This window comes from Lampetra planeri, chromosome 23 (genome assembly GCF_965212315.1).
Source record: "Lampetra planeri chromosome 23, kcLamPlan1.2.h2, whole genome shotgun sequence".
Lineage (NCBI taxonomy): Eukaryota > Metazoa > Chordata > Hyperoartia > Petromyzontiformes > Petromyzontidae > Lampetra > Lampetra planeri.
In genome coordinates, this window is record NC_136129.1 from 2,574,658 (window position 1) to 2,602,374 (window position 27,717).

The 27,717-nt window shown below is 54.0% G+C and overlaps 1 protein-coding gene across 1 annotated transcript; it reads right to left on the reverse strand.

The window, feature by feature from the left end:
* On the reverse strand, window positions 1–27,717 carry LOC144726226 (delayed-rectifier potassium channel regulatory subunit KCNS2-like). Its single transcript, XM_078604748.1, has 5 exons — window positions 27,248–27,717; window positions 5,056–5,565; window positions 4,719–4,961; window positions 4,148–4,570; window positions 1–3,709 (listed from the first exon to the last, which is right to left on the reverse strand). The coding sequence occupies exons 2-5, from the start codon at window positions 5,475–5,477 to the stop codon at window positions 2,860–2,862; spliced, it is 1,938 nt and encodes a 645-aa protein (XP_078460874.1). The 5' UTR covers window positions 5,478–5,565; window positions 27,248–27,717; the 3' UTR covers window positions 1–2,859.

Here is a 27,717-nt window from a genome sequence, read left to right on the forward strand (position 1 = left end):
CAGCGGGCCCGCTTGTGTACGCAGACGCACGCACGCGCACACTACAGAAAAAGATCCCCCGGGTAGCCTTTTGAACACGCATCTGTGGGCTGCGAAGGCCGGACACGCGGCAAACACGGGGCGAGGTTGGGTGGGGGTGGCCAGCACCACACCCCAGCCGCCTTTGTCTCTCCCTACCACCAATGTTCGAAACGAGGGGAGCTGTCACGGCAGTGTCGAGGTAAGCTGCAGGGTTGCGTGACGAGGACGCCAGATGAGTTGCGTGGTCATATTTACGCGCCATTATAACACGGGACACGCGCTGTTATAACGCGGGACACGCACCGTTATAACACGGGGCACGCGCTGTTATAACACGGGACGCGCACCATTTTTACTTGGAACCCGCGCCATTATAGCGCAGTTTCTGAGCGGTCAATGATGACCTACTTTCTTGAGCTGCGTGGCTGAGCGGTTACAGTGATACAGTAATGCAGAATGATACAGTAACGCGGCGGTGTAGCCCCAGTATCCGCCATCTCACCGCATGGTGTGCACAGTAGCAACATCGTACATTTGCCAAACTTGATCGTTGGCGGGGAAATTGTTTTCGCTCGACGCCTCCTTCACTGTGGATCGTCGTCGTCTGCAACTGCTTTGTCCATTTCTGAGCGAGCAGTTGGGCAACTCCTCTGCGCATGGCTACAGCGTGGTCTAGCCATGCCCTTATTCACAGGATAGCCCCGCCCCTAGCTTCACCTACTCCCACCTGCCCCACCCTCCAATACAGGGACTCCTCTAATTACAATTGAGTTAGATTTCAGAGGCCTGTTCGTAAGCCTAGCTTTACTCCTGTCGATTCCGAACACGTTGTATGGCTTTAAAAGTTGTCTCATCTCCTGTAGATGCTACTGGTTCTTCAGATTCTGCAGATATAGATGCCACTGATTCTTCAGATTATGTAGATGTAGATGCCACTGGTCTTCACGTTCTGCAGATATAGATGCCACTGGTTCTTCAGATTCTGTAGATGTATATGCCACGGACAGGTTTGTTCGTATCTCTGAAAGGTCGAATATTCGTAAGTAGTACCTGTACCATTTTACTCACCATTTGCCACTAAGTGACAGTGACGTCACCACGGCGCCTATGCCAGGTCAGGTGCACTTTGAGGCCACGTGAAGTGTCGAAGGCTCGCTAACAGGAGGTCGCGGGTTGGCAGACTGATATGACCAGTAGATGCACCACCAGGTGTACCCCCTACTGTGGCAACATGCTGCATTTTAGCGCTCTGCTCGTTCTTGTGAGCATCGCTCCCCTGCCCTCCATTGTTGGAGGGCGACTACCCCCCTGCCCCCCCCCACCCAATTGCAGTTGTGCGTGTGCATCTGCATTGGTGGCGGTGAAATGCGTCACCACAAATCGTTGAGAGGATCAACGCTCGACTGGTGGCGCCCGTTCATCTTTCTCGCCACGTGCGGGGGGGGGGGGGGCAGCAACTGGCCGCAGAGAGAATGTCGAGCGTTTGGGTTACTCTCAACCAAGCCTGTAACGCGACAAAAGCAGACGGAATCTGCGGTCAGCGAGATAAATGGAAGGGAATAGTGCTTGGCATCACATCCTTGGACGGGCGCGTTTTTGCCCCATCCATGTTACGGTCTCGAGTCCCCGATTTGAAGGGTAATCGAGGGCTTAATCACCGCATCGATTTCATTGCCAAAGCTATCCCTGGATCGAGTAATCCCATCAGTTAGTCTTGCGTGCCGCGTGGACCCCCTACATTTTTTGCGACCTGCCAATATCTGCACTGACATACATATGTGTGCATGTTGAACTTCTGTCGCACGGCACGTAGCTGAACGTGCTAATCGGTGGTGCGGGGGTGAGTGTCAGAGGTTGAAAATGGCTGACGAGCATGACAACGACGACGACCGGTCATGCTGTGCTTCGGCCCTGCCGTGTTCCCCGCAGCACACTGAAGAAGCTGAGCGAAGGTCGGCGATATCCATCACGGTCCGTTTGTACTGCATCGATAAAATCGTACGCCCAGGACGGAATCACCGATCAAAGAATTTGCCCCCCCCCCCCCCCCCCTCCAATATATGGAAATATGGAAGAAGATGGGCATGGCATTAACCAAAAGGGGTGTAAGCCTTTGCCCATATACGGTGTCATGGACCGGGAAATCGAGCCTAATCCCATGGATCGGGAGTAACGATTTGACATGCGCACATTCGTTTGAGTGCCTAATAATCAGCAAGGTCAACGATTCCGTCACAGTTCTCTTCTTATTGTACCACCGGCGCAATTCGGCGGAGGAGTGGCAGCGCATCGGTCGGTGCATCTGCGCCTACGGATGGGAGAGACCTGCGGGTGGTTTCCCGGCCACGGTTGAACGGCAACGGCGTAAACGACGACGTCAAAACTCCTCGTTGTGGCCCCCCTCGGGCCCCTCCTGTCCATGGAGCCGGCATGGTGAATGATGCAGGTCAAACACAACCCTTGCATCAAACACCGCTGCCATCATCATCGTCATTTTCCACGGGTTGACTCTGACACCAAGTCGGCGAGGCTACTGAGGCTATGGTAATCGAGGTTGGGGTGGAGGCTCCACCGCCGACGAGCGATAGTGGCAGCAGCGGCAGCTTGGCATGAAGGTTTGTTGGCATTCCGGAGCTTAAGGGGGTGTCTGAGCCAGGTGAGTGCTGTAGCTGTAATTCGGCAGGGTGGTGGTGGGTGGTTGTGGTTGGCGGTGTAGGTGGTGGTGGCGGTAGTGGTGGCGGTGTAGGTGGTGGTGGTGGCGGTGGCGGCAGTAGGGAGGGAGGGCAGCAGCCTCCCACAGACGTTGGGCTCATTCGCGACCTGCGGCCCACGGCCCTCTCACTTCACCGGCTGGTAGACCTTCCGGCCCGGCGCGATGTCCCGCGCCTGCGCGAGGCCCACGGCGTCCCCCAACGGCCTCAGCTCGAGGTCCCCGCGGCCGTGAGCCGGGGACGCGGGCGTCCCCCCGGGCGTCCCGCCACTCCGCCGCCTCCCCCCGCCGCCGGTGCCGGATGACGATGGCAGGAGGCGCTCGGCCAGCGCTGCCCACGCGCGGCACGGCCGCCTGCGCCCCCCGCGGCCCTGCGAGCCCGAGGCGAAGGATCCGCGTGGCCCCACGCAGAGGCCCGGGTCGGCGCCGACTCCGAGGCCCACCCCGAGCGCAGACGCGGAGACCAGCCCGACGACCACCCTGCGGGCCTTCCCCGTCCTGCCGTCGCCGAGATCGCGGTCAAGGTCATCGTCGTCGCGGTGCGACTCAAAGAGTTCCCTCGGCAGAGCGTCCCGGGCCAGCCGCCGGCGCAGGGTAACCTCGCGCGCCTTTTGTCGGCGGTAGTACTTGATGAACTTGTTGAAGATGATGGTGACGGGCATTGACATGATGAGGATGCCGCAGAGGACACAGCAGACGCTCACCGCCTTGCCGGCGGGCGTCGTGGGCACCGCATCGCCGTAGCCCACCGTGGTCATGCTGATGGTCGCCCACCAGTAGCAGAGGGGGATGGTGCCCATGTTCTCGCCATCGTCACGCTCCAGGTAGTAGGCGAGTGAGGCGAAGATGAGGATGCCCGTGACGAGGAAGAGGAGCAGCACGCCGATGTCGCTGTGGCTGTGCGCCAGTGTCTCGCCCAGCGAGCGCAGGCCCGCCGAGTGGCGCGCCAGCTTGAGGATGCGGAAGACGCGCAACAGCCTGTGGGTGGGTGTGGGTGGGTGAGTGGGTGGGTGAGAGTGGGTGGGTGCGAGGGGGTGAGTGGTTGGGTGGGTGAGTGAGTGGGGGTGTGGGTGGGTGGGTGAGTGGGGGTGTGGGTGGGTGGGGGTGAGTGGGTGAGAGTGAGTGGGTGCGTGGGGGTGAGAGTGAGTGGGTGCGTGGAGGTAAGAGTGTGGGTGGGTGAGTGGGTGGGTAAGAAGGTGTGTGGGGGTGAGTGGGTGAGAGTAGGTAAGAGTGCATTGGTGCGTGTGTGTGGGTACGGGTGGACAACGGGAAGGGTCGACATTGGACAGCGACTTCAGCTCACCTGCTCCTCACTCCCTCCCTCCCCCGCGTCGGCCAACAATTCACCTGCCCGTCACATCCCCCCCCCGAGTGAGCTGCTCGCTCTCCATCCCTCCCCCTGCCCCAGCGGCTCACCTGAGCGACTGCGTGACTCGCCCCACGTCGCGCACGCGCACGCCGCTCGAGAGCAGCGCGCGCACCGCCTCGGTGGCGTAGTAGGGCAACACGGAGACGGCGTCAATGACGTTCAGGGGCTCGCGCACAAAGCGGCCGAGCCGCGGCGCCGCCGCCAGCCGCAGCACCAGCTCGGCGGTGAACCACGCGATGCACACGCGCTCCACCTGCGCCAGCGCGCCCCTCTCCTCCTCGGGCTCCTCGGCCGCCGTGGCGCCGCCGGCGCTGACGGCGCCGCGCCGGCGCGCGGCCGCCTGGAACTCGGGCATGCTGTTGACGCACATAGCCGCGACGGACGTGAGCACGGCAAGCACGGAGACGGCGGCGATGACGCGAGCGAAGGCCGAGAAGTCCGGGTTCTCCAGGGTCAGCCACAGCAGGCGCCTGCGGGGGGGTGGGGGTGGGGGGTGGGCAGAGACTAGACAAGTGAGAGCTTGCACGAGTAGGAGTTTGTACACGAGTGCCTATGCAGGTGAGTGTATACAGGTGAGCTCACAGGTAACAATATATACGAGTCTGTACGTGCACACACCTCCGCTGGCCGCAGCACTTGCGCGTGAACTCCTCCATGTCCCTCTCCACGGACGCCATCTCCTCCTCGGGGGAGCCCTTGGGTGGGGCCCTCTCCCCCCCGGCGCCACCACCGCCGTCGTCGCTGCCGCCACTTCCGCCGCCGTCGTCGTCGTCATCGTGAGTGAATCCCTCCTCGTCGTCGTCATCCTCGTCGAACTCCCCGCTGTCCCCGCAGTTCTCCTTGCGCTCGTGGTACTTGTAGCTATGCGGGGCGGATGGAGAGAGAGCCCCCACAGCGGTCCTCACCTGCAGCAAGAGCCCACTTAGGACTTGTGTACGTGTCCCTACTTGCTCACCTGCAGCAGGAGCCCATGTAGTAGTCCTGCACGCCCCAGTACTCGAGCTCCTGGCTGAAGGAGAAGACGCACAGCTCCTCGATGAGGTGAAGGCGTCCCGTGCGGTACAGGTTGAGGACGCCGCGGAATGCCGCCGGGTTGCGGTCGAAGTAGAACTCGCCGGCGGCGTCGCAGTAGTCGTCGCAGAGGCGCAGCGCCTGCTCGTGGCTCTCGCAGCGTGCCAGCTTGCCCAGGCGCGAGTGCGGGAACCGGCGGGCGCTCCCGCGTGCCAGGCGCTCCCGGAGACCCCCCACGTTGACGTGCAGCAGCGCCGACGATGCTGCCCCCCCCGAGCCGGAGCTGCCGGAGCTGCCGAAGGAGGCGATGGAGGTGGCGGTGGCGACCCCCGCGGTTGGCGATGGAGTGGGCTCCGCGTCACCCATTGTGACGATGTTGCGACCGCACGCCAGAGGTGGCGGGGGAGGGGGTGGTTTGAGGTTGTGGGGGAGGACTTCGTCCCGGGTTGTGCTCCTTGGGAGAAGGGGGGGGGTGTGGTTAGAGGTGGTGTGGTCACGGTTGCCGAGTGGTCGGGTGGCTGAATGAGTGACTGACTGGGTGGCTGGGTTAGTTATCACCTGAGACCAGAGAGAGGACAGCCGGGGTCACGGTGGCAGCTTCTGTTAACCACCCGTTTAATGTGTGAAGAGCAGAGAAAGCCCCATGGCAATGGGGTGGACGTGGTCGGGGCAGGATTGAGGAGAGCTGGGAGATGGTCGCAGGCTTTGTCGATTGAGCTACAACAGTTTTGAGGCTGCAGTCTCATAGCTGTCCACCCATACGGTTTACCCCATATTGCCATACAGGGAAATTGAGTTTTCAGGTCCATATGGCGTACGACCATTTCAATATGGGCTTTGTAGGATGAACTTTGAGAATTATAAGGACACATGGTGACCAGTAAGTTCTGAATTGGTCTGTAATAAGGTAGGCACTGATAAGGGGTTGACAAGTGTGCAATCTGGGTGAGGTTAAAGGCAAGCTCTCTCGTTTCAAAACACCTCGTTGGCAATCAGGCAGCCAACGGGGCCTTCGAACGTGCGCGGTAAGCAAAACAGACACGTAAAGAATGAACATCGCTACTCGGAATGCCTAGACACTACTTGGATAGGTGTTGCTTCCGATCGACCTGAAAGGACAGCTTTTTTTTGTCCCCGTGTACCAAGCTCGTCGTCGTCATCGTCATATAATTTGGACAGGGCCTAATTATAAAGTGGGGTGGCTTGATAGAAAGCCATCACACTTTCATTGAGCACATCAATTTTGATTAAATCCGGGGTCAAAATCATGTATCTGCTGCTTTTGAGTGCAAATCAAAGTGTGCATGCATTGAAAATCTTGCTTTTTATTGCCTAATAATCGTTTGTGTTGTAATTGTTGGTCTCACACTCAGGGAGCCGGCAGCCACAGCGGCCGCTCCAGCGCCATGACGAGCGGCGACAAAAGCGCGTCTCTCATTGGTCATAGGCTGGCCAACAACAGCCACTGTGATTGGACCAGACGTTTGCAATTGCTCGCTCTGGCCACTGCTGGCAGAAGGTGCCTCCAACACTCTGAGAGGGAGCGCTCAAGTAGCCCCTCTCTGGACTCTAGAGCAGAGGTCCCCAACCCCCGGGCCACGGACCGGTACCGCAGCAGGAGATGAGAGTGGTGAGTCCGCGTGTGGCCCGCCCCCATTTTTTTTTTTATTGACCACTTCTGTCTGCGCCTCTTTCCCGCACTGCGCACTTGTCACAGTCACAGTGTTGGTAAGCCCACAAGCTCTAACCCCTGGCCAAAATAAGTAAAAAAACAAACGCCGCTGGAGAGCTTCTTTGAAAAGGGAGAAAGACCCAATGATGAACCCCCCCAGTCCGTGAAAAAATTGTCTTCCACGAAACCGGTCCCTGGTGCCAAAAAAGTTGGGGACCGCTGATCTAGAGGGTGTTTGGTCTACTTTTCCACGCTGCCCAGATGTCTCGGAAGAAGCCTCATCTATGTCAACCATCGATTGTTTTTGTTATTTGCCAGGTAAGGCCCACCGAGCTATACTGCTCTTTTTTTCAGAAGCGACCTGGCTATCACAAATGATAGCTCAACGAAGTGGCTTATCATCATCATCACGTGGTGAGTTATATCAGCCAAAGACTCGGAACGCGTGATGTTGATTCTAAATGTGCAAGGAAAAACCTGGAGGACCCGGAGAAAATGTCACGTGACCACGGGGAGAGAGAGAGAGACACGCAGACTCCAAATATACAGGTGGCAGGGTCGGGATCGAACCCACAACCTCCTTCATATCAGGCGAGGTCGGTAACATCTCCTAGCCACACACCGCCGTATTAATGAGGGCGGCCTGCCGGATTCGAGCCGCGGACTTCTGGAACAAGGCGGTCGGAGCGCATGACGTACGGCCGGGCTGCGTGACCGCCATGCTCCATCTTCGCTCGATCACTACTGAGCACCACTGCACTTGCCCAGGATGCTGATAGACGAGCCACCGTCTCTGTCTCTCTGTACACGAAGCACCCTGCGCTTCATCACGAAGGTAAAGGCGCAGCGCTGCAAGTGCACGCTTTAACGCCACTACTGCGGTGGCGAGATGTTATCACCCTCGCTTGGTATGCATGAGGCCGTGGGTCCGATCCCAACCCTGGCCCCTGCTATATATTTGGAGCTTGCGTATCTTATAATCATCACGGTGGTGAGATGTTAACTACTTTGCCTGGTATACAGGAGGTCGTGGGTTCGATCCAGACCCTGACACCTGTAAATTTGGAGTTTGCAGTGTCTCTCTCTCTCTCCCTGTGGCCGCGTGGATTTTTCTCCTGGGTTTTCCCTCCACATTTAGAATCAACATCACGCGTTTAAAGTATTTGGCTACTCGTTGAGCTGTCATCTGTGATGTCTAGGTCGCTTCTGAAAAAGAGTTACACAGCTCAGTAGGGCCTTACCTGGTAAAATAAAACAGTTTGCCGTTTTAGTTTAGATTAGGAAGAGTCCCTCCGGATGGAACCTTGGCATCCTCTTCCACCCTTGCGAGACGTCCTCGTAGCAGCCAGAGCAATGCAGCGTCGGATTACCCACACTTTACCCCACTGCACTCGACCTGGGGTGCGTGAGCTGATTGTGGAGGTTGTGGGTGGGGGATTTAAGAAAAAATCGCCCCATTGGTTACGCCTTAAATTTAATTTAATTACAATTAAAAAAAGTTAATCGCACATTTCGCTTTTTTATGTGTGGGGGTGGTGGGGTAGAGCGGTGGTGAAACGGTTACCGCACTCCGCTAACAAACCCCCGGCCACCCGAATTCGATTCCAGGCCACGGCCACCACCAGCTGTCTCTACCTTCTCCTCCCTGCACCAACTCGCGCACCGACCAGCGTGGTGAAGTATGGTCACCCCCCCCCCCATCCATGACTACCTCGGTGTTGACAGCATGACTTTGTAGCGGTGGATTGGCAAAGGGTTATAAAGTCATGTTTTCTACATTTCTTTTTTTATATTTATATTAAATTACATTTAATTGGAGTGCGTTATAGACATGTTTGGGGCAGCTGCTTGTGAATCCCATTAAAGATTGAGAGGCTGCCTTGCCAGCGGAAGTCATCACAAAGACAAATTCCCTCCCCGTATAGTCTCAACAGACTGTTGGGGCAAGTGCTGTCAGCGAGCAGCAGCACCCACGAAGGCCGGCAATGTGACTGCACATCTCAGTGCGCCTTGCCTGGTTAAATAGTGTCATGACGATAACGCAGTCAAGGCCCGATTCAAATACGCGTCGCCACTTTGTTAACACCGCCACCAGATTTGCGTCGGCTAAAATCTCACACTTGCATCGCTGACAAGCCTCGTCCTCCGCCCTTTCTCGTTATCCGTCGCTTCTCAGGAACGCATCCCCGACGCAAACTGAGGCGTTACAGTAAAGTGCCGCTTATTTCATCCGTGCTAACAGCAGCAACAACAGTGAGACCCGTAGACTCACACTGAAACCCATAGACTCGCATTGAGTCCCGTAGACTCACGCAGAGACCCATAGACTCACACAGATACACAGACTCACGTAGAGACACACAGACTCACGCAGACCCAAGGACTCACACAGACCCACGCACTCACACAGAAACCCACAGACTCACACAGAGACCCACAGACTCACACAGAGAACCACAGACTCATACAGAGACCCACAGACTCACACAGAGAACCAGACTCACACAGAGAACCACAGACTCATACAGAGACCCACAGACTCACACAGAGACCCATAGACTCACACAGAGACTCACGGACTCGCACATGCGTCGTCATCACCACTCCGTTACTCCTCCTGACACAATCGTCTGGCTCACCAACCACCCCAATGTAGCATCAGAGCTGCTGCCGTTCTACAGCAACAACAGCCGCCGGATGATGATAATGATGAAGAAGTTTGCTGACTAGCGTCGAAAAGAAACGTTCGCTTGGATTTTAGATTTCATCCGAGAAAAAAAATCGGCAATTTTTTTTTCAATCCACGCCGGTGAAATCCTCGCTCCGAACAACGAGGCCAACATCACGGAGCCACGACTCTTCAGAGCCCCCTGTCGGCGTTGTCGTTGTGTTTAGGTTGTTGTTCTTCCCCCGCCGCATCTCCGATGAACACGGTTGGCTACGTACGGTACGAAAAAAGTTCAACATACATATTGCCCATAGATGATTTGAAGCTTTCGTGACTGCAGGAATTACTCTTTGGTTCTTTCGGTAAAGTCACGTAGAAAATAAATAAATTAAATAATAGAATACGACGTTTCGATTGCAACACAAGCAGTCGTCATCAGTTAGAACTAAATTTGAGAAAAAGACAAAACACAGACACGGAGACACACAGACAGACACACAAGCAGAAAGAGACAACACAGAGAGAGACACACAACATTGTGTGTCTCTCTATGTGTGTCTGTGTGTCTCTCTCTGTGAGAGTGTGTCTCTTTCTGTGAGAGACAACAAAGACACACAGAGACACACAACAGTGTGTCTCTGTGTGTCTCTGTTGTGAGAAGTTTATTATGGTTGTTATTATTTTATTATTTCCCTTCTACGTGACTTTACCGAAAGAACCAAGAATATACTGTCCACAGACTCAACACTGTCCATAGACTCAACACTGCCCAGACTCAACACTGTCCATAGACTCAACACTGTTCATAAACTCACCACTGCCCATAGACTCAACACTGCCCATAGACTCAACACTGCCCATAGATTTCGATTTAAAGCTTTCGTGACTGCAGGGATTCATCTTCTTGGATCTTTTGGTAAAGTCACGTAGAAGGGAAATAATAAAATAATATTTTTTTTACATAATACATTTCCCTTCTATGTGACTTTACCGAAAGAACCAAGAAGATGACCGCCCATAGACACAACACTGCCCATAGACTCACTCAACACTGCCCATAGACTCAACACTGCCCATAGACTCAACACTGCCCATAGACTCAACACTGTCCAGAGACTCAACACAGCCCATGGACTCAACACTGCCCATAGATTCAAACTCTTAGGTTTTTTCGGTAAAGTCACGTAGGTAAAAAAATAAAAATAAAAATAATAAAAGTAATAATAGAAATAAAATAATAAATCACGACGTTTCGGAGGCAACACAAGTCTCCGTCATCAGGTGGGACCGTCACAGCTAGATTTACTGTATCAAGTGAGGCAAATATTCCAAGATACAAGTTCTTAAATAGAAGTTAAGGGGGGAGGAGGGGGCAGGGGCTTATCTGAATGTGGTAGCCAATGAATGGAACGTATTGGGGGGGGCGGGGCTAAAAGAGAACAACAGGTGCACATGATAAAAATTAACCCGTAAAAACAAAGTTTTTCACTATAAATCCTTTATATGTAAGATCACCTCTTGACACGCCCCGTATATTCCCGAGGGCACTAGCGTTGAACCGTTTTACCACTTTCAAGAACCTAGCGGCTTCAATTTAACTGCTCTATAAATATGAAGTATTGGAAATGACGGCAGGAAACTCCTTGACGGGTAACACACTTCTTTTATTAAATCTTCGCTTATCTCGATACAACATGTGGTCTCTATTCTTCCGAGTACGGTCACCAGACACCGGTACAACTCGTAACCTCTATTCTTCTTATAACACACTGTACTCGTCTCGTGTAGACCCTATGCCTCTGGCTACACACACACATCACTCGTCTCGTGTAGACTCTTCTCGTGTAGACTCGTCTCGTGTAGACCCTATGCCTCTGGCTACACACACATCACTCGTCTCGTGTAGACTCTTCTCGTGTAGACTCGTCTCGTGTAGACCCTATGCCTCTGGCTACACCCACATCACTCGTCTCGTGTAGACTCTTCTCGTGTAGACTCTTCTCGTGTAGACTCGTCTCGTGTAGACCCTATGCCTCTGGCTACACCCACATCACTCGTCTCGTGTAGACTCTAGGCCCTGGCTACACACTCTGCATGCTGACACTGCATGCTCCCCCTACACTCCCCCTCTGGGTTACACAGAGTCCCGGTCCTCACAGGACAGCGGGACTAGGTACCGCAGGGCCCTATCTCTTCCTCCCGTCTTCAGTCTTCACTGGTTACACTCTCCCCGTGCGCCTGTGCGCATCACCTTATATAGTCCCTCCTCCCGGGAGACGGAGCGGATGCGGACCTCGATGCGAGCATCGCTTCTTAGTGAACCAATCCCAACGCGCTATCTCTACGATCCTCTTTTCCCCAACGAGTGTTTCCACTCACCAACCAATCACGCCGCGCTGCCACCCGATCACTCCCACACCAGCGCGTCACCGGCACCCAGCCAATCAGCACCACACAACCCACGATCCCGCGCTGACCCCTGATCCCTCACCGTCAGCGCGCGTCACTACACACACATCCAATCACGACGCGCTGGCACCTGATCGCTACCCCAGCGCGTATCACCACTACAAATAGTCTCCATTGTACAGCGTGGGGGCAGGGATTTCATGCAATGTGGTTAGTCAACATTTGCGTCATCATAAAACGGGCGGCTAGAGTCCTCTCGTCCTCTGGCTTGAGATGGCTGCCACCTATGGGTCAGATGATTGTCTGCCACTATTAAGCAATTGGTAATTAAATATTTAAAAATAATTCCCTAAACAGTGTAAAATTTTGGGAAAAAAATTTCAGGAAAATTAATTGTCACGCACAACGAGTCTGTGTGCAAAATGTCAGCTCGATTGGATCACGGGAAGTGGGTTAAAAAACGACTGAAAGATTTGCACGGGCGTAAGCAAGCAAGCAAGCACGCAAGCGAACTTAATATAAAGGATTTAAAAAGAGAACAACAGGTACACATGCTAGAAGAGAACGACAAAGCACATGTTGTTTTACCCAGTGTTGGTTGACAATCCAAATACAAAAAAGGGGAGTACTGTTAAACGCTGGGGATGTCAACACCCGGTAAAGTAGAATAGTACCTGTCAAATAAGATGGTCCAAAAATGTGTAGTTAAATCTTTTTTGCATGGTTAATGACATCTTTCCAATGATTACTCAGTTGGTACCCATCATCACGGTTGAAATTATGTCTGTGTTTGTATATCTGGATGGCTTCGTGTACACACCTTTGATGGTAGCCAGAGGGTTTGCAAAGCACCTTGGTCTCGGAAAAAGACAATATCATGAGAGCCCACAGCGTTGTAGCAATGATCGACAACGGCGGAAGACTCAATTTTGCCGTGTTTCAGATATGACTTGTGCTCGCGGACACGATCAGAGACATGACGTTTCGTTTCCCCAATGTAACAATCACCACAGCTGCAACTCAGTTTATAGACTCCAGAGTATTGCAAGTCAGGAATGACATCCTTCACAGATGGAATTAGATCACGGATTTTATGTACCGTACTGAATCGGCTTTGGTTCTTATGTTTGTTTAGAATGTTGGAGATCTTTTTGGTCACGCCTGCTATGTATGGCAACGTGATAGTTTTGATCGGAGTTTCAAGTGGCTGTTTCTGTATGGTGGGAGAAACAGCTTGGCGGATGGTGCGGTCAGAGTATAATTTCATCCTGAGGGCCCGATGTACAAATCTAGAATACAGCCCATAGACTCAACACTGCCCATAGACTCAACACTGCCCATAGACTCAACACTACCCATAGACTAACACTGCCCATAGACGCAACGCTGCCCATATACTCAACGCTACCCATATACTCAACGCTACCCATAGACGCAACACTGCCCATAGACTCAACACTGCACCAACAACGTACGCACAGTGCGTACATGCTACTCGACCACGAAGCACATTCTCGTTCGAGCAGGACAGCGCCAACAGTTTGGAGTAACGTCAACAACAACATCAACAAAAACATTACCAACAACATCAACATCATCAACACCATCATCAGCAACATCATCAACACCATCATCAACAACACTAGCAACAAACATTAACGGCGTAAAAACATCAACATCAACATCATCAACCCGCCAGACCCTCCTCGCTATGTTAACGAGCGTCGTTGCTGGAGAATGTTGAATAAAACGACGACGACTCATCCCATTAGCACCACGACCTTTCTGGGAGCGTGGCAATTTCCGCAGCACTGGTTCAACACAAGCTCAAACTGTTGGGCAGGTTTCCACATTCAGTGTCTCATCAGAAGCAGTCAGGCTTTGCTCGAACCAAAGCTGGTAAACCGCCAGATGTTACTACTGTAGAGGTGCTAGACACTCAAGGATCACACCCTCCACCTCTCCCTCCCTAAGACACGAGTCCCCCCGTGGTTTTACGCGGTGCTATTCAACACAAGACACAAACAACAACAACACAAGGCCACCAAGCGCTAGCGGCACGGAGGAATGCATCAATCAATGTGTGCACTCACCTCTCTCGATCTCTCTCTGTCTCTGTCGGGAGAGAGGAGTAGGAGTTGTAGTTGGTGATGGTGGAGCAGTGTGTGTGTGGGGGGGTAATGCTCGTGGTGCGAGTGATGATGGAGGTGGGGGGTGGCGATGTGCGGGGAGCGGTGGCGCAGCGGTTAGCGCTGTTGCTGCGCTACGAACCCCGAGGACGCGAGTTCGATGTCGCGCTCACGACCAAAGACAGTGGCGAATGCTGGAACCGGGTACTGGGCCTCCCCTAGGTCGACTCAGCCTCAAGTGAGTACCTGGTGCGGTGTGGAGCAAACATCGCCACTCGGAAGACAAAGGCGACCGGGCGTGGTGCTGGCCACCCACCCACTTGTGTGCCGTGCCGGCCTTCACAGGTGCTACTCGCTAATAGCACTTGCCCCAACAGTCTGTTAAGGCTACACGGGGGATCTTTGTCTTGTGCGTGATAGTGGTGGTGGTGGTGGTTGTGATTTTGAAGGGCGTGGGCTGGAGGTTTGCAGTTCGCGACCCTCACGCCTGCTCTCTCTCCCCGTGGTCGCGTGGATTTTTAAAACGATAAAACAACAATTTTTTTTATTTCATCTGAACAGGTAAAGGCCCCAACTGAGCTGTGTAGCTCCTTTTCAGAAGCGACCTGGCTATCACAAATGATAGCTCAACAAGGTTGCTTATCACGTGGACATTTATAGCAGCTAAAATACTCTAAACACGCGTGATGTTGATTCTAAACGTGAAGGGAAAAACCGGAGGCACCTAGAGAAAAATCCACGCGACCAAGGGGAGAGAGACACGCAGACTCCATAAAGCAGGCGTCAGGGTCGGGATCGAACCCGCGACCTCCTGTGGACCAGGTGAAGTAGAATCAACATCACCCGTGTTGGTAAAGTATTTGGTTGTTTCTAGATTTGAAGCTTTCGTGACTGCAAGGATTCATATTCTTAGGTTTGTTCGATAAAGTCACGTAGGTAAAAAATTAAAATTAATAAAAGTTAAATAAAATAAAAAATCACGACGTTTCGGAGGCAACACAAGCTTCCGTCTTCAGGTGGAACCGTCACAGCACGATAGCTGTATCAAGTGAGAGAAATTCCAAGAAACAGTATTTGTATATATACTGGTTGAGGGTGGGAGGAGCCAAGGTAGGCCCTGAATATTATTTTTGTGAGGTTCGGTGCGGCTGAAGCACGCTGTTAAGAATGAGCCTTTCTTGTGTAAACTAGGTGCGGATGATGTAAAGGTGCGTGTAAAAGGGACTGAGACTTTTTGTTATGTAGAGATGATGCAGCTGAAATCGCTGCCAGGAAATGAGTCTTTTTTGTGTAGAATGGTTGACTGAGCCTATTGTTATGTAGAGGTGGTGCGGCTGAAATCGCTGCCAGGAATGCTCCAAATATGTGTAGTTAAATATTTTTTGCATGGTTAATAACATCTTTCCAATGATTACTAAGTTTGTACCCATCATCACGGTTGAAATTATGTCTGTGTTTGTATATTTGGATGGCCTCGTGTACAAACCTTTGATGGTAGCCAGAAGGCTTGCAGAGCACCTTAGTCTCGGAAAAGACAATTTCATGAGAGCCCACAGCGTTGTAGCAATGATCGGCAACAACGGAAGAATCAGTTTTGCCGTGTTTCAGATCTGACTTGTGCTCGCGGACACGATCAGAGATATGACGTTTCGTTTCTCCAATGTAGCAATCACCACAACTGCAACTCAGTTTGTAGACTCCAGGGTATTGTAAGTGAGGAATGACATCTTTCACAGATGGAATTAGATCACGGATTTTATGTACTGTACTGAATCGGACTTGAATCTTATGTTTGCTTAGAATTTTGGAGATCTTTTTGGTCATGCCTGCTATGTATGGTAACGCAATAGTTTTGATCTCCTTCCGATTGGAACCACGTTGACAACCTGACTTCTGCTTCTGCTGACTCAATGTCAGCCAAATGCAAAGCTAACCTGATTTCTAAATTCAACCTCCTATCTAAGAAGAAACCAGAGCCACACATCACAAAGCTGGATGTCAACAAGACCGTTATTAATCAGAGTAACATCCCAATTTCTGACAATCTGAAGACGGTACTAGCCAGATAACTAAATTTCGCTGTCACCCCTAAATATATACCAGTAGAGGATATGATTTCTCAGATTGATGTAGCCCTCAGAGGCATAGGACACATCCATGCGGATGTAGCAAGAGCTGAAATAGCCACTATTCTTAAGAATGCTAAGAAACCCACTAGTAACATTAGCAAAAACGAACGCTCTGAACTCGCAGACCTAAAAAAGAGAGATGCTATTGTCATCCTCTCGGCAGACAAGGGCAATTCCACGGTCATCATGGATAAAGATTCATACAACAACAAAATCCTAGACCTACTTAATGATGGGAGTTACTCCAAAATTAAAAACGATCCTACTAACAGCCTAACGACAAAAACTAACAAAATCATCACGAGTTCGACTTCCCTAATCGAACCAACCAAACGTCCCTCTCTAAAACCATCGGCGGCAAGACCTCCCAGACTCTATGGTCTTCCCAAGATCCATAAAGAAGGCACCCCGCTACGACCCATCGTGTCGACGATCAACTCTCCTACGTACAAACTGGCCCAGTTTCTATTAGATACTCTGCTTCCCTTCACAGGCAAGACCTCTTCGGCAGTACTCAATTCAACCCAATTAGTCTCTATGGTCAAGGACATGGTACTATCTCCTGATGATATCCTCGTCAGTTTTGATGTAGTATCTCTGTTTACCAAGGTCCCAGTACCTGACACCTTAACAATAATTGAGGACTTGGTCCAACATGGATTGAATTCGGATGTACCTGCGCTGGTTAGGCATTGCCTCACCAACACTTATTTTACCTGGAATGGCACCTTCTACAAACAGAATGAGGGTACCCCTATGGGCTCCCCCTTGTCACCAGTGATAGCCAACATGTTCATGGAAAAGTTTGAATCAGACGCCATCCAGACATCCACCCTGCGTCCTTCCCTGTGGAAGAGGTATGTGGATGACACATTCGTCATTTGGCCACATGGCCTCCCAGCATTGAACCACTTCTTGGACCACATCAATTCCAGACACCCATCCATCAGATTCACCATGGAAGTGGAGAAAGATGGTAAACTACCATTCTTAGATATTCTGTTTGAGAGGAGACCTGACGGATCCTTGGGACATTCTGTCTACAGGAAAGCCACCCACACAGATTCCTACTTGAAACCCGATTCCCACCACCACCCATCTCAAAAGAATTCTCTCATCAAAACGCTATACCACAGAGCTCAAAGCATTTCTGACCAACACCACCTGGCCAGTGAATTAAGACATGTACATTGGGCCCTCAGGATGAATGGATACTCTGACCGCACCATCCGCCAAGCTGTTTCTCCCACCATACAGAAACAGCCACATGAAACTCCGATCAAAACTATCACGTTTCCATACATAGCAGGCGTGACCAAAAAGATCTCCAACATTCTAAACAAACATAAGATCCAAGCTCGATTCAGTACGGTACATAAAATCCGAGATCTAATTCCATCTGTGAAAGATGTCATTCCTGACTTACAATACCCTGGAGTCTACAAACTTAGTTGCAGTTGTGGTGATTGCTACATTGGAGAAACGAAACGTCATATCTCTGATCGTGTCCGCGAGCACAAGTCAGATCTGAAACACGGCAATACTGATTCTTCCGCCGTTGCCGATCATTGCTACAACGCTGTGGGCTCTCATGAAATTGTCTTTTCCGAGACTAAGGCGCTCTGCAAGCCTTCTGGCTACCATCAAAGGTTTGTACACGAGGCCATCCAAATATACAAACACAGACATAATTTCAACCGTGATGATGGGTACAAACTTAGTAATCATTGGAAAGATGTTATTAACCATGCAAAAAATATTTAACTACACATATTTGGAGCATTCCTGGCAGCGATTTCAGCCGCACCACCTCTACATAACAATAGGCTCAGTCAACCATTCTACACAACAAAGACTCATTTCCTGGCAGCGATTTAAGCCGCACCACCTCTACATAATAATAGGCTCAGTCAACCATTCTACACAACAAAGACTATTTCCTGGCAGCAATTTCAGCCACATCATCTCTACATAACAAAAAGGCTCAGTCCCTTTTAAACGCACCTTTACATCATCCGCACCTAGTTTACACAACAAAGGCTCATTCCTAACAGCGTGCTTCAGCCGCACCGAACCTCATAAAATAATATTCAGGGCCTACCTTGGCTCCTCCCACCCTCAACCAGTATATGTGGGGGCCGTTGGCCCCCGGGGTCTCCCCCGCCTGCATCCCCTATTCCGTTTGCGTTACCGCACCGCCCTAATACCCGCTAGGGTTTCACCGGCATTCGAACGCGACGCCCCTACTCATACAGCCGCGCGCAGCGCTCCCACGCTGCGAGCGTACGTACGCAGCCCCACACGGTACTCGTCTCAACACTGAATACTCACGTTATGATCGCGCACCTGTATCATACACGTGTAGGGGTGTTAGAGAGAGAGCCCGTTATGCATGGCAGCCTATGGTAAACAAACACAGTAGGCGGGGCTACATGAGTGCACGAGCAGGTGCCCTCTGCGACGTCCGCGCCAGACACCCTGGGGGGTCGATTCGGTCGTTATGATCCCCCGGGGCCCCACCCCTCAGGGAGGGGTTGGGTATAAAAGGGGAATGTATCGTAGGGCTCGGGAGTGATGTTTAGCTAAAGGAGAGAAGACGGAAGACGTCTTAGAGAGAGCCCTGGACTCCCCCTGGTACGCCGTCCTTATCAGGACCGCGCAGGCTCGAGCCAGTGGCGTGGGTACCAGGGCCAGAGCCAGTGCTGGTCTGGACTCTGGGTACCGGGCCCGACTGACCAGTGTCGGGCCAAGATAGCCTCCCCTAGCCCATTAGTGGAGGACTCAGAGGCAGGCTAGGGTTAGCTAGAGAGGTGTGTCCTCAGATAGACGGGTGAGGGGGCCGATACCCCCTCAAATGTGTATGTCACAACGTTGGGGTTAAATAAACAAGTGTGCCTCCAACTCCGGTGTGAACGAGTCGTGAGCGTTACTACATCTGGCGTCAGAAGTGAAACAAAGTACGAACATGGATACACGCCGGACGACTCGAGTCGGGGTACCAGAGGCAGAAGACACCACTGCAGTCGGAGGGCCCGAGACGGCTGAAGATGCCATCGACCAGCCGGGGCTGGGCGCATCCACGCCACAGCAGCTGGAGGAAGGGGAGCCGTCGATGGAGGGGCTGAGGGAGGCACACGCGAAGCTGACCGAGCTGCTGTACGCCGCAGCCGCCATGCTCGACACCATCACGCAGCTGGGGGCTGCGGGACCGCCACGGGGCAACGGCAGCCGACGATCACAGCGCCTTCCCGCCATTTCCACGGAGCAACATTTTGAAACTCCCGCCATCGCCGCAGCTGCTGTTGAGGGCGTGGCCGCTCTAAGCATCGCGTCCAACGGCGGGAGTACAGTACCTGCCGCCTCACCACCAACGGGCGGAACGTCACCACGGGTGCGACCGGCGATGCCATCGCTGGTTCGTGCCGACGCTGAGTTGAGTGAGGCGGACGAGGGAGTGCGTTCTTCCTCTGCAGCCGCTGCCTTACATCAGCGGCTACCTCCACTCAAGGAATTTGTGGGCGAGGATGGCGACTGGGGCGGCTTCCAGCGGCGCTTCCTCGCTCACCAGGAGATGGCACAGTGGACAGACGCCGAGGCTCTCCGCGCGCTGCCAGCACTTCTCGACAGCGACGCCCTCGCCACTCTAACATCGGCTTCGAAGGAGAGGCGCTCCACGCTGCGGAAGGCGATGCAGGTGCTGTCGGCGGTATATGGTCCACCATCGGACTGTCGCCAACTCTTTTACGATCGCCAGCGGGGGACAAAGGAGTCGCCCCTGGCGTACCGCACAAGCCTCCTGGCACTGGCGAAGGAGGCCTTTCCACGAATGGATGACGAGGGTGTCGACGCCATGGTGACAGAGAAGATACTTTTGCTGGCGGACGACTTAGACATCGTCATTGTCGCACAGGACGATGCAGAGATGTGCTCCCTCCAAGCGGCCCGTCTTCTCCACGCAAACCTGTCCTCTCAACGACGGAAGGCCAGCAAGGCGGCGAGCGGGCGTGCCGTCGCTGCAGCCACCCTCCCGGCGGAAGAGGTTTGCGCCATCGACCATCAACGGCAGCATGGAGCGGGAGTACGGGAGGACCGGGCCGGTTCAAGCCGTCTACAACATCCATCGTCGTCACCAGCGCTTCCACGCTGTTACAACTGCGGCATCCGGGGCCACGTCGCCTCGGGGTGCCGCTCTCCTGGGCAGCGCAGGACGACACCTCAACGGGACGCCGGCCCTCGTCACAAGCTCCACCATTATAATCCGGCGAGTCGCGGCACCCCTCATGCTTGGCCCACGCACACGCCCGTCACACACTCAAACACCGCAGCGAAGGGGGGGCCAATATCGCGTACCATGGCACCAACACGCACCGCTCTGGGTACTCAGATTGAACCCAGCCAGTGGTCCGTGTTGGCCCATCGGGTTGTAGCCGCGTCGTCAGGGTCGTCGGCCGTTGTGGGTCACATCGATGGGGTCGAGGTGCGCATCCTGGTCGATACAGGAGCATCGGCGACCATTATTTCGGAGTTGATTTATAACATTCTCCCTGCCCAAAGCCGTCCTTTGATGCCTGTTAACGTGCCATTCTTTGCTGCTAACGGGGGTTCACTTGGCATCATCGGACAAATTCGTGCCCAAATTTGTGTCGGGGATATTAAATTGTCTGGGCCGATTTTTGTTTCCTCCTCGCTGGCGGTTCCGTGCCTGCTGGGGACGGACTTCCTGGCCAAAATGCCGATTAGGATATTAATCGACCAGGGATGCATTGAGCTCCCATCGGGCCGACGCATGGCGTTTCTGCCATCCCCCGCTACGAGCCGGACGGCGTTCGCGGCGGTGCCGGCGTTCGTAGATAGAACGGTGCGCGTTCCTCCGGGGGCGCAAATGTTGATTCCTTTGAAACTTCGGCGGCCCTTCGCTAAGGGCATTGGGGCTCAAGGGGTTCTGTTGGGACCGTCTAGGGCCGGGGTCAGTGGACCTGATTTACTCCCGGCCCAGACCATAGTGAGAGGGGAAGGAGAACCCTTCATCGCGGTCCTCAATGTGGGCTCGCAGACGGTGGTGGTCCCACAGGGGACCGTGCTTGCTCACGCAACGCCGGTGCCCTGTGAGGAACCCGTCGCGAGTCATGTTGGCGCTGTCCCTGCACCGCGACCACATTCGGACAGCGATGAAGGGTGGCTCGAGGCGCTTTGTGCGGGATCGACGGACCTGTCAAATTTAGAGCGTCAACGTCTTAAGACACTACTAAGGGAATTTTCCGACGTTTTCAGTCGGGATAAATACGATTTGGGCTGCACTAATCTGCTGCGTCACCATATTGATACGGGTGACAGCGCGCCAATACGCCAAAATCCTTTTCGGTTGAGTCCCGCCGAAAAGGACCATGTCAAATCGGCTGTTGATGACATGCTAGCCGCCGACATCATTTCTCCCTCCAACAGCCCTTGGGGAGCGCCGATCGTCCTGGTTAAGAAGCAGGACGGTTCGTTGCGGTTTTGCGTTGACTTTCGGCGCCTTAATAAAATTACGGTTGCCGACGCATACCCGCTCCCACGGATGGACGAATCGCTTGACGCCTTGGCGGGAGCGCGATTCTTCTCCACATTGGACTTACTTTCGGGATTCTGGCAGCTTCCTCTGGACGATGATTCAAAGCCTAAAACTGCTTTCCGTACTCCGCACGGCCTGTTTCAATTCAACCGGTTGCCGATGGGCTTACACTCAGCGCCGGCAACTTTCCAGCGGTTGATGGAATTGGTTTTGGCTGGATTGCAATGGGAGTCGTGCCTGATTTATTTGGATGACGTTATTGTCTTTGGCAAAACTTTTGATGAACATCTCCAGAGGTTGCGGGCGGTTTTCCTAAAGATGCGGGCTGCTAATTTGAAATTTAAGCCCCAAAAATGCCATTTGTTACGCGAGTCGGTGCGTTATTTGGGGCACATCGTGGGACGCTCAGGTATTTCTACTGATCCCGCCAAAACGCAGTGTGTAAGCTCCTGGCCGACTCCCACCTCAGTGGGAGAGGTTAGGAGTTTTATTGGGTTTGCGTCGTATTATAGACGCTTCGTCGCTAATTTTGCGACTATAGCAAAACCCCTACACGCTTTAACATCAAAAGGGGTTCGGTTCTGCTGGGGTCAGGAGGAGGAAGCTGCTTTTTGCTCCCTTCGGGACGCTTTGGTAAACGCTCCTCCCCTGATTTACCCTGATTTTTCTAAACCATTCTTGCTCGACACCGATGCGAGCAACACGGGTATTGGGGGCGTGCTCTCCCAGGTGGTTGACGGCGTGGAACGTGTGGTTGCGTACGGCAGTCGGGTGTTGTCTCCAGCGGAGCAACGATATTGTGTCACCCGTAGGGAACTGTTGGCAATTGTCCATTTCATCCAACAGTATCGCCCATATCTGTACGGTCGGCATTTCACCGTCCGCACAGATCATGCGGCACTGCAGTACGCCCCGAGGGTTCAACAGCCATCGGGACAATTGTCCCGATGGTTGGAGGTCCTCCAGGATTACGATTTCCAAACCACATACCGTAAGGGCGTTCGCCACACCAACGCGGACGCTCTGTCGCGCTTGCCAACCACCTCCGAGTGTGCATGCCTCCTGGGGTCTGGACGTTGCAGACCTCCAGGGGACACATCGGTTCCTGTCTTGGCGGCCGCCAACGACGACGATACAGTAGTTACTAATTCGATCGAACAACAGGGCAAAGATTCCCTGTTGGGGTTGCCCGTCATTGACTGGGGGCGCCTCCAGATGGAGGATGTCTCCCTCCTCGGGTGGCGACGTCGCGTTGGCGGTGCGGCGGGGGGAAAAAGAGGTGGTTCCGACGCATGGGAAATGTGCCAAGGCCTGCTGATGCATTGGGACGGGAAGTCGCGTCGACATCGGCTGGTGGTCCCTACTGGGTTGCGGGGCAGGGTGGTATGGGCCGCTCATGAGCGCCTCCTACACCTGGGGACCCAAAAGACTCTCGCCTTGCTGCAACTTGATTTTTATTGGCCTGGCATGACGAGGGATGTTGGGGATTTGTTGGGATCATGCCCTCGATGTGCACAACGCAAACCGCCGGCACGGGAGTCTAACCCGCCCTTGCAATCGATCAAAGTGTCCAGGATAAACGAGCTGGTCGCTCTGGACATTTTGGGACCATTCCCCGCCACCCCCAGGGGGAATAGATATTTGTTGACTGGTGTCGAGTATTTTACACGCTGGCCTATGGCCTGGCCTCTGGCCAACCAGTCGGCAGCAGCCATCGTGGAGGCCTTTGTTCAGGGTTATGTCCTGGACAAAGGTGCTCCGGAGAGGCTGCTGACCGACCAGGGCAGAATTTTTTCCGGTAAACTACTCAGACAAGTCTGTGATCTCCTGGGCACAAAGAAAATTCGGACCTCCCCATATCACCCACAAACTGACGGGATGGTCGAACGGTTGCATCGCACCATCACGTCCATGTTATCACAACAAGTTTCGGACTCGCAAACGGATTGGGACCTACAAATTCAGGGGGTCTTGGCGGCGTACCGGATGGCACCCCATGCAGCTACGGGGTTTTCTCCCTTTTACCTCATGTACGGCCGAGAACCAGACCCGCCTGTTCGTGCCCAGTTGCAGATCCCCGTGCCGCAGGGAAAAACTAATCTGGCTGACCACGTTAAATTTAATCTGGACAAATTGACCGAGGCACGGGATGCTGCAATGCAAAACTCTGACCTCCGTCAGAAGGCGAATGAGCGCCTCAGATTGAGTCGAGCGCACATGCTGCAGTGGAAGCCGGGGGACAAGGCATGGCTGCACTGCCCCCAGGTGCCACTGGCAACCTCCTCTAAACTGGTGCGGCCGTGGCGGGGCCCTGTGGAAGTGGTGGAGGTGTTACGACCGCAGTGCGTGCGCATCAAGTGGGGGAAGCGGCGATGGTTCGTGCACCCCTCTAGGTTAAAACCCTTCTCTGCGGTACACAATCACACTTCACACGCGCGTGGCCAAGCATGTGGGGGGTCGGCCGACTCGCTGGGTCCGTCTCCGTCGCTCTCACCTAATGCCTTGCCGGCTGTGCCACCTTCAGGTGCATCAGGAGTGACGGGCTCACGCCCGATCACCCCTCCTGCGGATACCGAGGGTCACGCGGAGTCGGATGAATGCTCACCCCAAGACGGACAATTGCCACCTGATGGTCCGCCACGCGCGGTTACCCCGTGTGAGGGGCCCGCTGCAAGGACGCGCGCTAAAATGCGCAAACTGTTGTGAGGCCGGAAGATGTGTACATAGCTGTTGTGTTCATTGGATGTTGTGTGGGTGGTGTGTTCCCCACTCCTCGGATGTACATATGTTGGCTTCACCGTGTGTTGTGTGTGCGTGGTGGGTTCCCTGCTGATTGTATATAGGCTGTTTTTTTTTACGGAATTCGTATTTATTCGGGGGGGGGTGCGACGGGTTGTTTTCTCATCTTGCTGTTGCGTTCTTGTTCTGGTTCCTGTTATTGTTCAAAAATAGTGAGGCACACGCGCGGTCAGGGGGTGAAGGCACCTTTATTGTCAAATTTTTGTATGTTGGCAGCCGGGACGGCTGCATGCTATGTGGGGGGGAGTGATGTAGGGGTGTTAGAGAGAGAGCCCGTTATGCATGGCAGCCTATGGTAAACAAACACAGTAGGCGGGGCTACATGAGTGCACGAGCAGGTGCCCTCTGCGACGTCCGCGCCAGACACCCTGGGGGGTCGATTCGGTCGTTATGATCCCCCGGGGCCCCACCCCTCAGGGAGGGGTTGGGTATAAAAGGGGAATGTATCGTAGGGCTCGGGAGTGATGTTTAGCTAAAGGAGAGAAGACGGAAGACGTCTTAGAGAGAGCCCTGGACTCCCCCTGGTACGCCGTCCTTATCAGGACCGCGCAGGCTCGAGCCAGTGGCGTGGGTACCAGGGCCAGAGCCAGTGCTGGTCTGGACTCTGGGTACCGGGCCCGACTGACCAGTGTCGGGCCAAGATAGCCTCCCCTAGCCCATTAGTGGAGGACTCAGAGGCAGGCTAGGGTTAGCTAGAGAGGTGTGTCCTCAGATAGACGGGTGAGGGGGCCGATACCCCCTCAAATGTGTATGTCACAACGTTGGGGTTAAATAAACAAGTGTGCCTCCAACTCCGGTGTGAACGAGTCGTGAGCGTTACTACACACGTAGTGAACGTACGCACACACCCACACACAGCTCCGCGTGGCACCCACTTCCACGTCGAATAACCACGTTACAATTGCGCACCTGTATAACGCGGATCATACACGTGGTGAGCGTAGGCACGCACACCCAGCTCCGCGCACTCCAAACACGACACCTTCTCTTGCGCCGCTCTGCGCAGCGCTCACTCGTGGCGAGCAAATGTATACTCAGCACCACACGCGTTCACACTTCTCAGCGAGATCACACGAGGCCACGATCACCTATTAATGATTTATTATCGGCTGCCTGTGAATTGTTGTTAAATCAGTGTGAATCGAAGAGCCTGGCCTACTCTGATACCCCTGGGTCTATTCCCGATTTATCTGCTTACAATACGCTTTTACCTTCTTACTCACGGTTTGAAGCACTCGGCGTTCCGTGGGTTTTCCTCGATGCTCACCTCGACACGTCTCACGGACGTCCGGATGGCCTAGCTGGGAGCCGCCTCGAACGCTGGCTTCTTGGAGTGAGAGACCTCTCTACCTCGCTACGTTCGCTTTTTATCCTATCTCCCCGTCCCAGGGCCCCGCCTCCCGAGCCCTCTTCGCTCCTCCGGCGCTTACGCGCGGCGCGCACTCTAATTAGTCCCATTCTCATGCCCCCATAATAATGGGTGGTCGGCTTGACTGCGCCGGTGCACGGTGCCTTTGTTATGTCAATTAGCCATCTCGCTCCTCCTCTGCCTGCCTCGTCGATACGTGTGTGTGTGGGGGTGCGTTTCAACCATGGGGGCTGGGTGGCCCCCGCCGTGACCATGTATTCTCAACTCAGGTTACAGCGCCACGGTGCGAAGTAGCACCGGGGGAGGTCGTCCAATTCTCTGGCCGCCGGAAACCGTGAAGATTATCCCGATAAGGGCTTCTCGGGTTAAAACCAGTCAGCCAGGTGACCTCCCCTCGGAGCTCTATGGGGGGCGCGGGGGGGAATGCGTGCGGGTGTGTTTATGTGAGGTGAGGTGAGGGGGAAGCGGGGTCGGCTCCGTCACTTGGTGGTGGCGAGGTCGGGAATGGGGCGCCCGCCGAGCGGCTTCGTGGCGGCGGCATCACATATATATACAAATACTGTTTCTTGGAATTTCTCTCACTTGATACAGCTATCGTGCTGTGACGGTTCCACCTGAAGACGGAAGCTTGTGTTGCCTCCGAAACGTCGTGATTTGTATTTTATTTTTATTTTACTTTTATTAATTTGAATTTTTTACCTACGTGACTTTACCGAAAAAACCTAAGAATATTTGGTTGCTGCTATGAATATCCACGCGACGACGATGATGATGGCGTTGAGCCCACGTGGTTGAGCTTGCTATCATTTGTGATCGGGTCGCTTCTGAAAAAGCTCAGTGGAGCCTTACACCTGGTCAAATACAAAATAGTTTCTCGTTTGGTTTATTCCACACATTGGAAAGATTACGCCTGGTAGGGTGGCACGTGATGACGGGGTGGGGAGGTGGAGGTGAAAGAGTGGGGGGAGGGGGGCTCTCATAGTGAGTAGTGGGGGAGGGGGGCTCTCTTAGTGAGTAGTGGGGGGAGGGGGGGGCTCTCTTCGTGAATAGTGGGGGGAGGGGGGCTCTCTTCGTGAGTAGTGGGGGGAGGGGGGGCTCTCTGAGTGAGTTGTGGGGAGAGGGGGGGCTCTCTTCGTGAGTTGTGGGGGGAGGGGGGCTCTCTTAGTGAGTAGTGGGGGGAGGGGGGGGCTCTCTGAGTGAGTTGTGGGGGGAGGGGGGCTCTCTTAGTGAGTTGTGGGGGGAGGGGGGGCTCTCTTTGTGAGTTGTGGGGGGAGGGGGGCTCTCTTTGTGAGTTGTGGGAGGCTCTCTTCGTGAGTTGTGGGGGGGAGGCTCTCCGTGTCCCAGGGCCGAGTCTCCGCGCCGCCAACAACGACCGCCAAATCAACGGCGCGGTCGCCCCTCCCTCCTCACCTGCTGTGGGTGCGCGGAGTCGTCCCGGCCAGGCCAATGAGACACCGACTTCATGACGGGGCGCGCGACGAAGACCTTCATCGTCGTGCCGAGAGCAACTGCCCGGATGAAGTTCCACCGCCCAACGCCGTGGGAGTTGTCCGCTTGGGGCCAGGGCACGCTGCCGCTAACATGCGGCCAGCGATGTTTGTCCGTGGCCGGGAGGTACAGTATTTGTTTTTATTATCAGGAAGTGCATTAACCGCTGCGCCACCGCTCCCTCCTCGCCCACTCTCAGGCACACGATGCCAGCTCTATACGCACACAGCAACAACAGCCGCCCTTCGCCACTCAGTGGCAGTGACGTCACCACGGCAACTGTGTCAGGCTAGGTGCACTTTCAGGCCACGTGAAGCGTCGAAGGCTAGCTGCTGGCAGGAGGAGGACGGGACTGACCCAGCAGGTGCCGTCGGTCGACTGAGATGAGTGGC

What these genes read in the sequence shown, in the direction of transcription:
- LOC144726226 (XM_078604748.1), bottom strand. Translation starts at nt 5,477, where the DNA reads ATGGGTGACGCGGAGCCCACTCCATCGCCAACCGCGGGGGTCGCCACC. An exon ending in AAGTGCTGCGGCCAGCGGAG is followed by an intron (nt 4,571 to 4,718) that starts GTGTGTGCACGT and finishes ACCCCCCCGCAG; the next exon opens with GCGCCTGCTGTGGCTGACCC. An exon ending in CGAGTCACGCAGTCGCTCAG is followed by an intron (nt 3,710 to 4,147) that starts GTGAGCCGCTGG and finishes ACCCACCCACAG; the next exon opens with GCTGTTGCGCGTCTTCCGCA.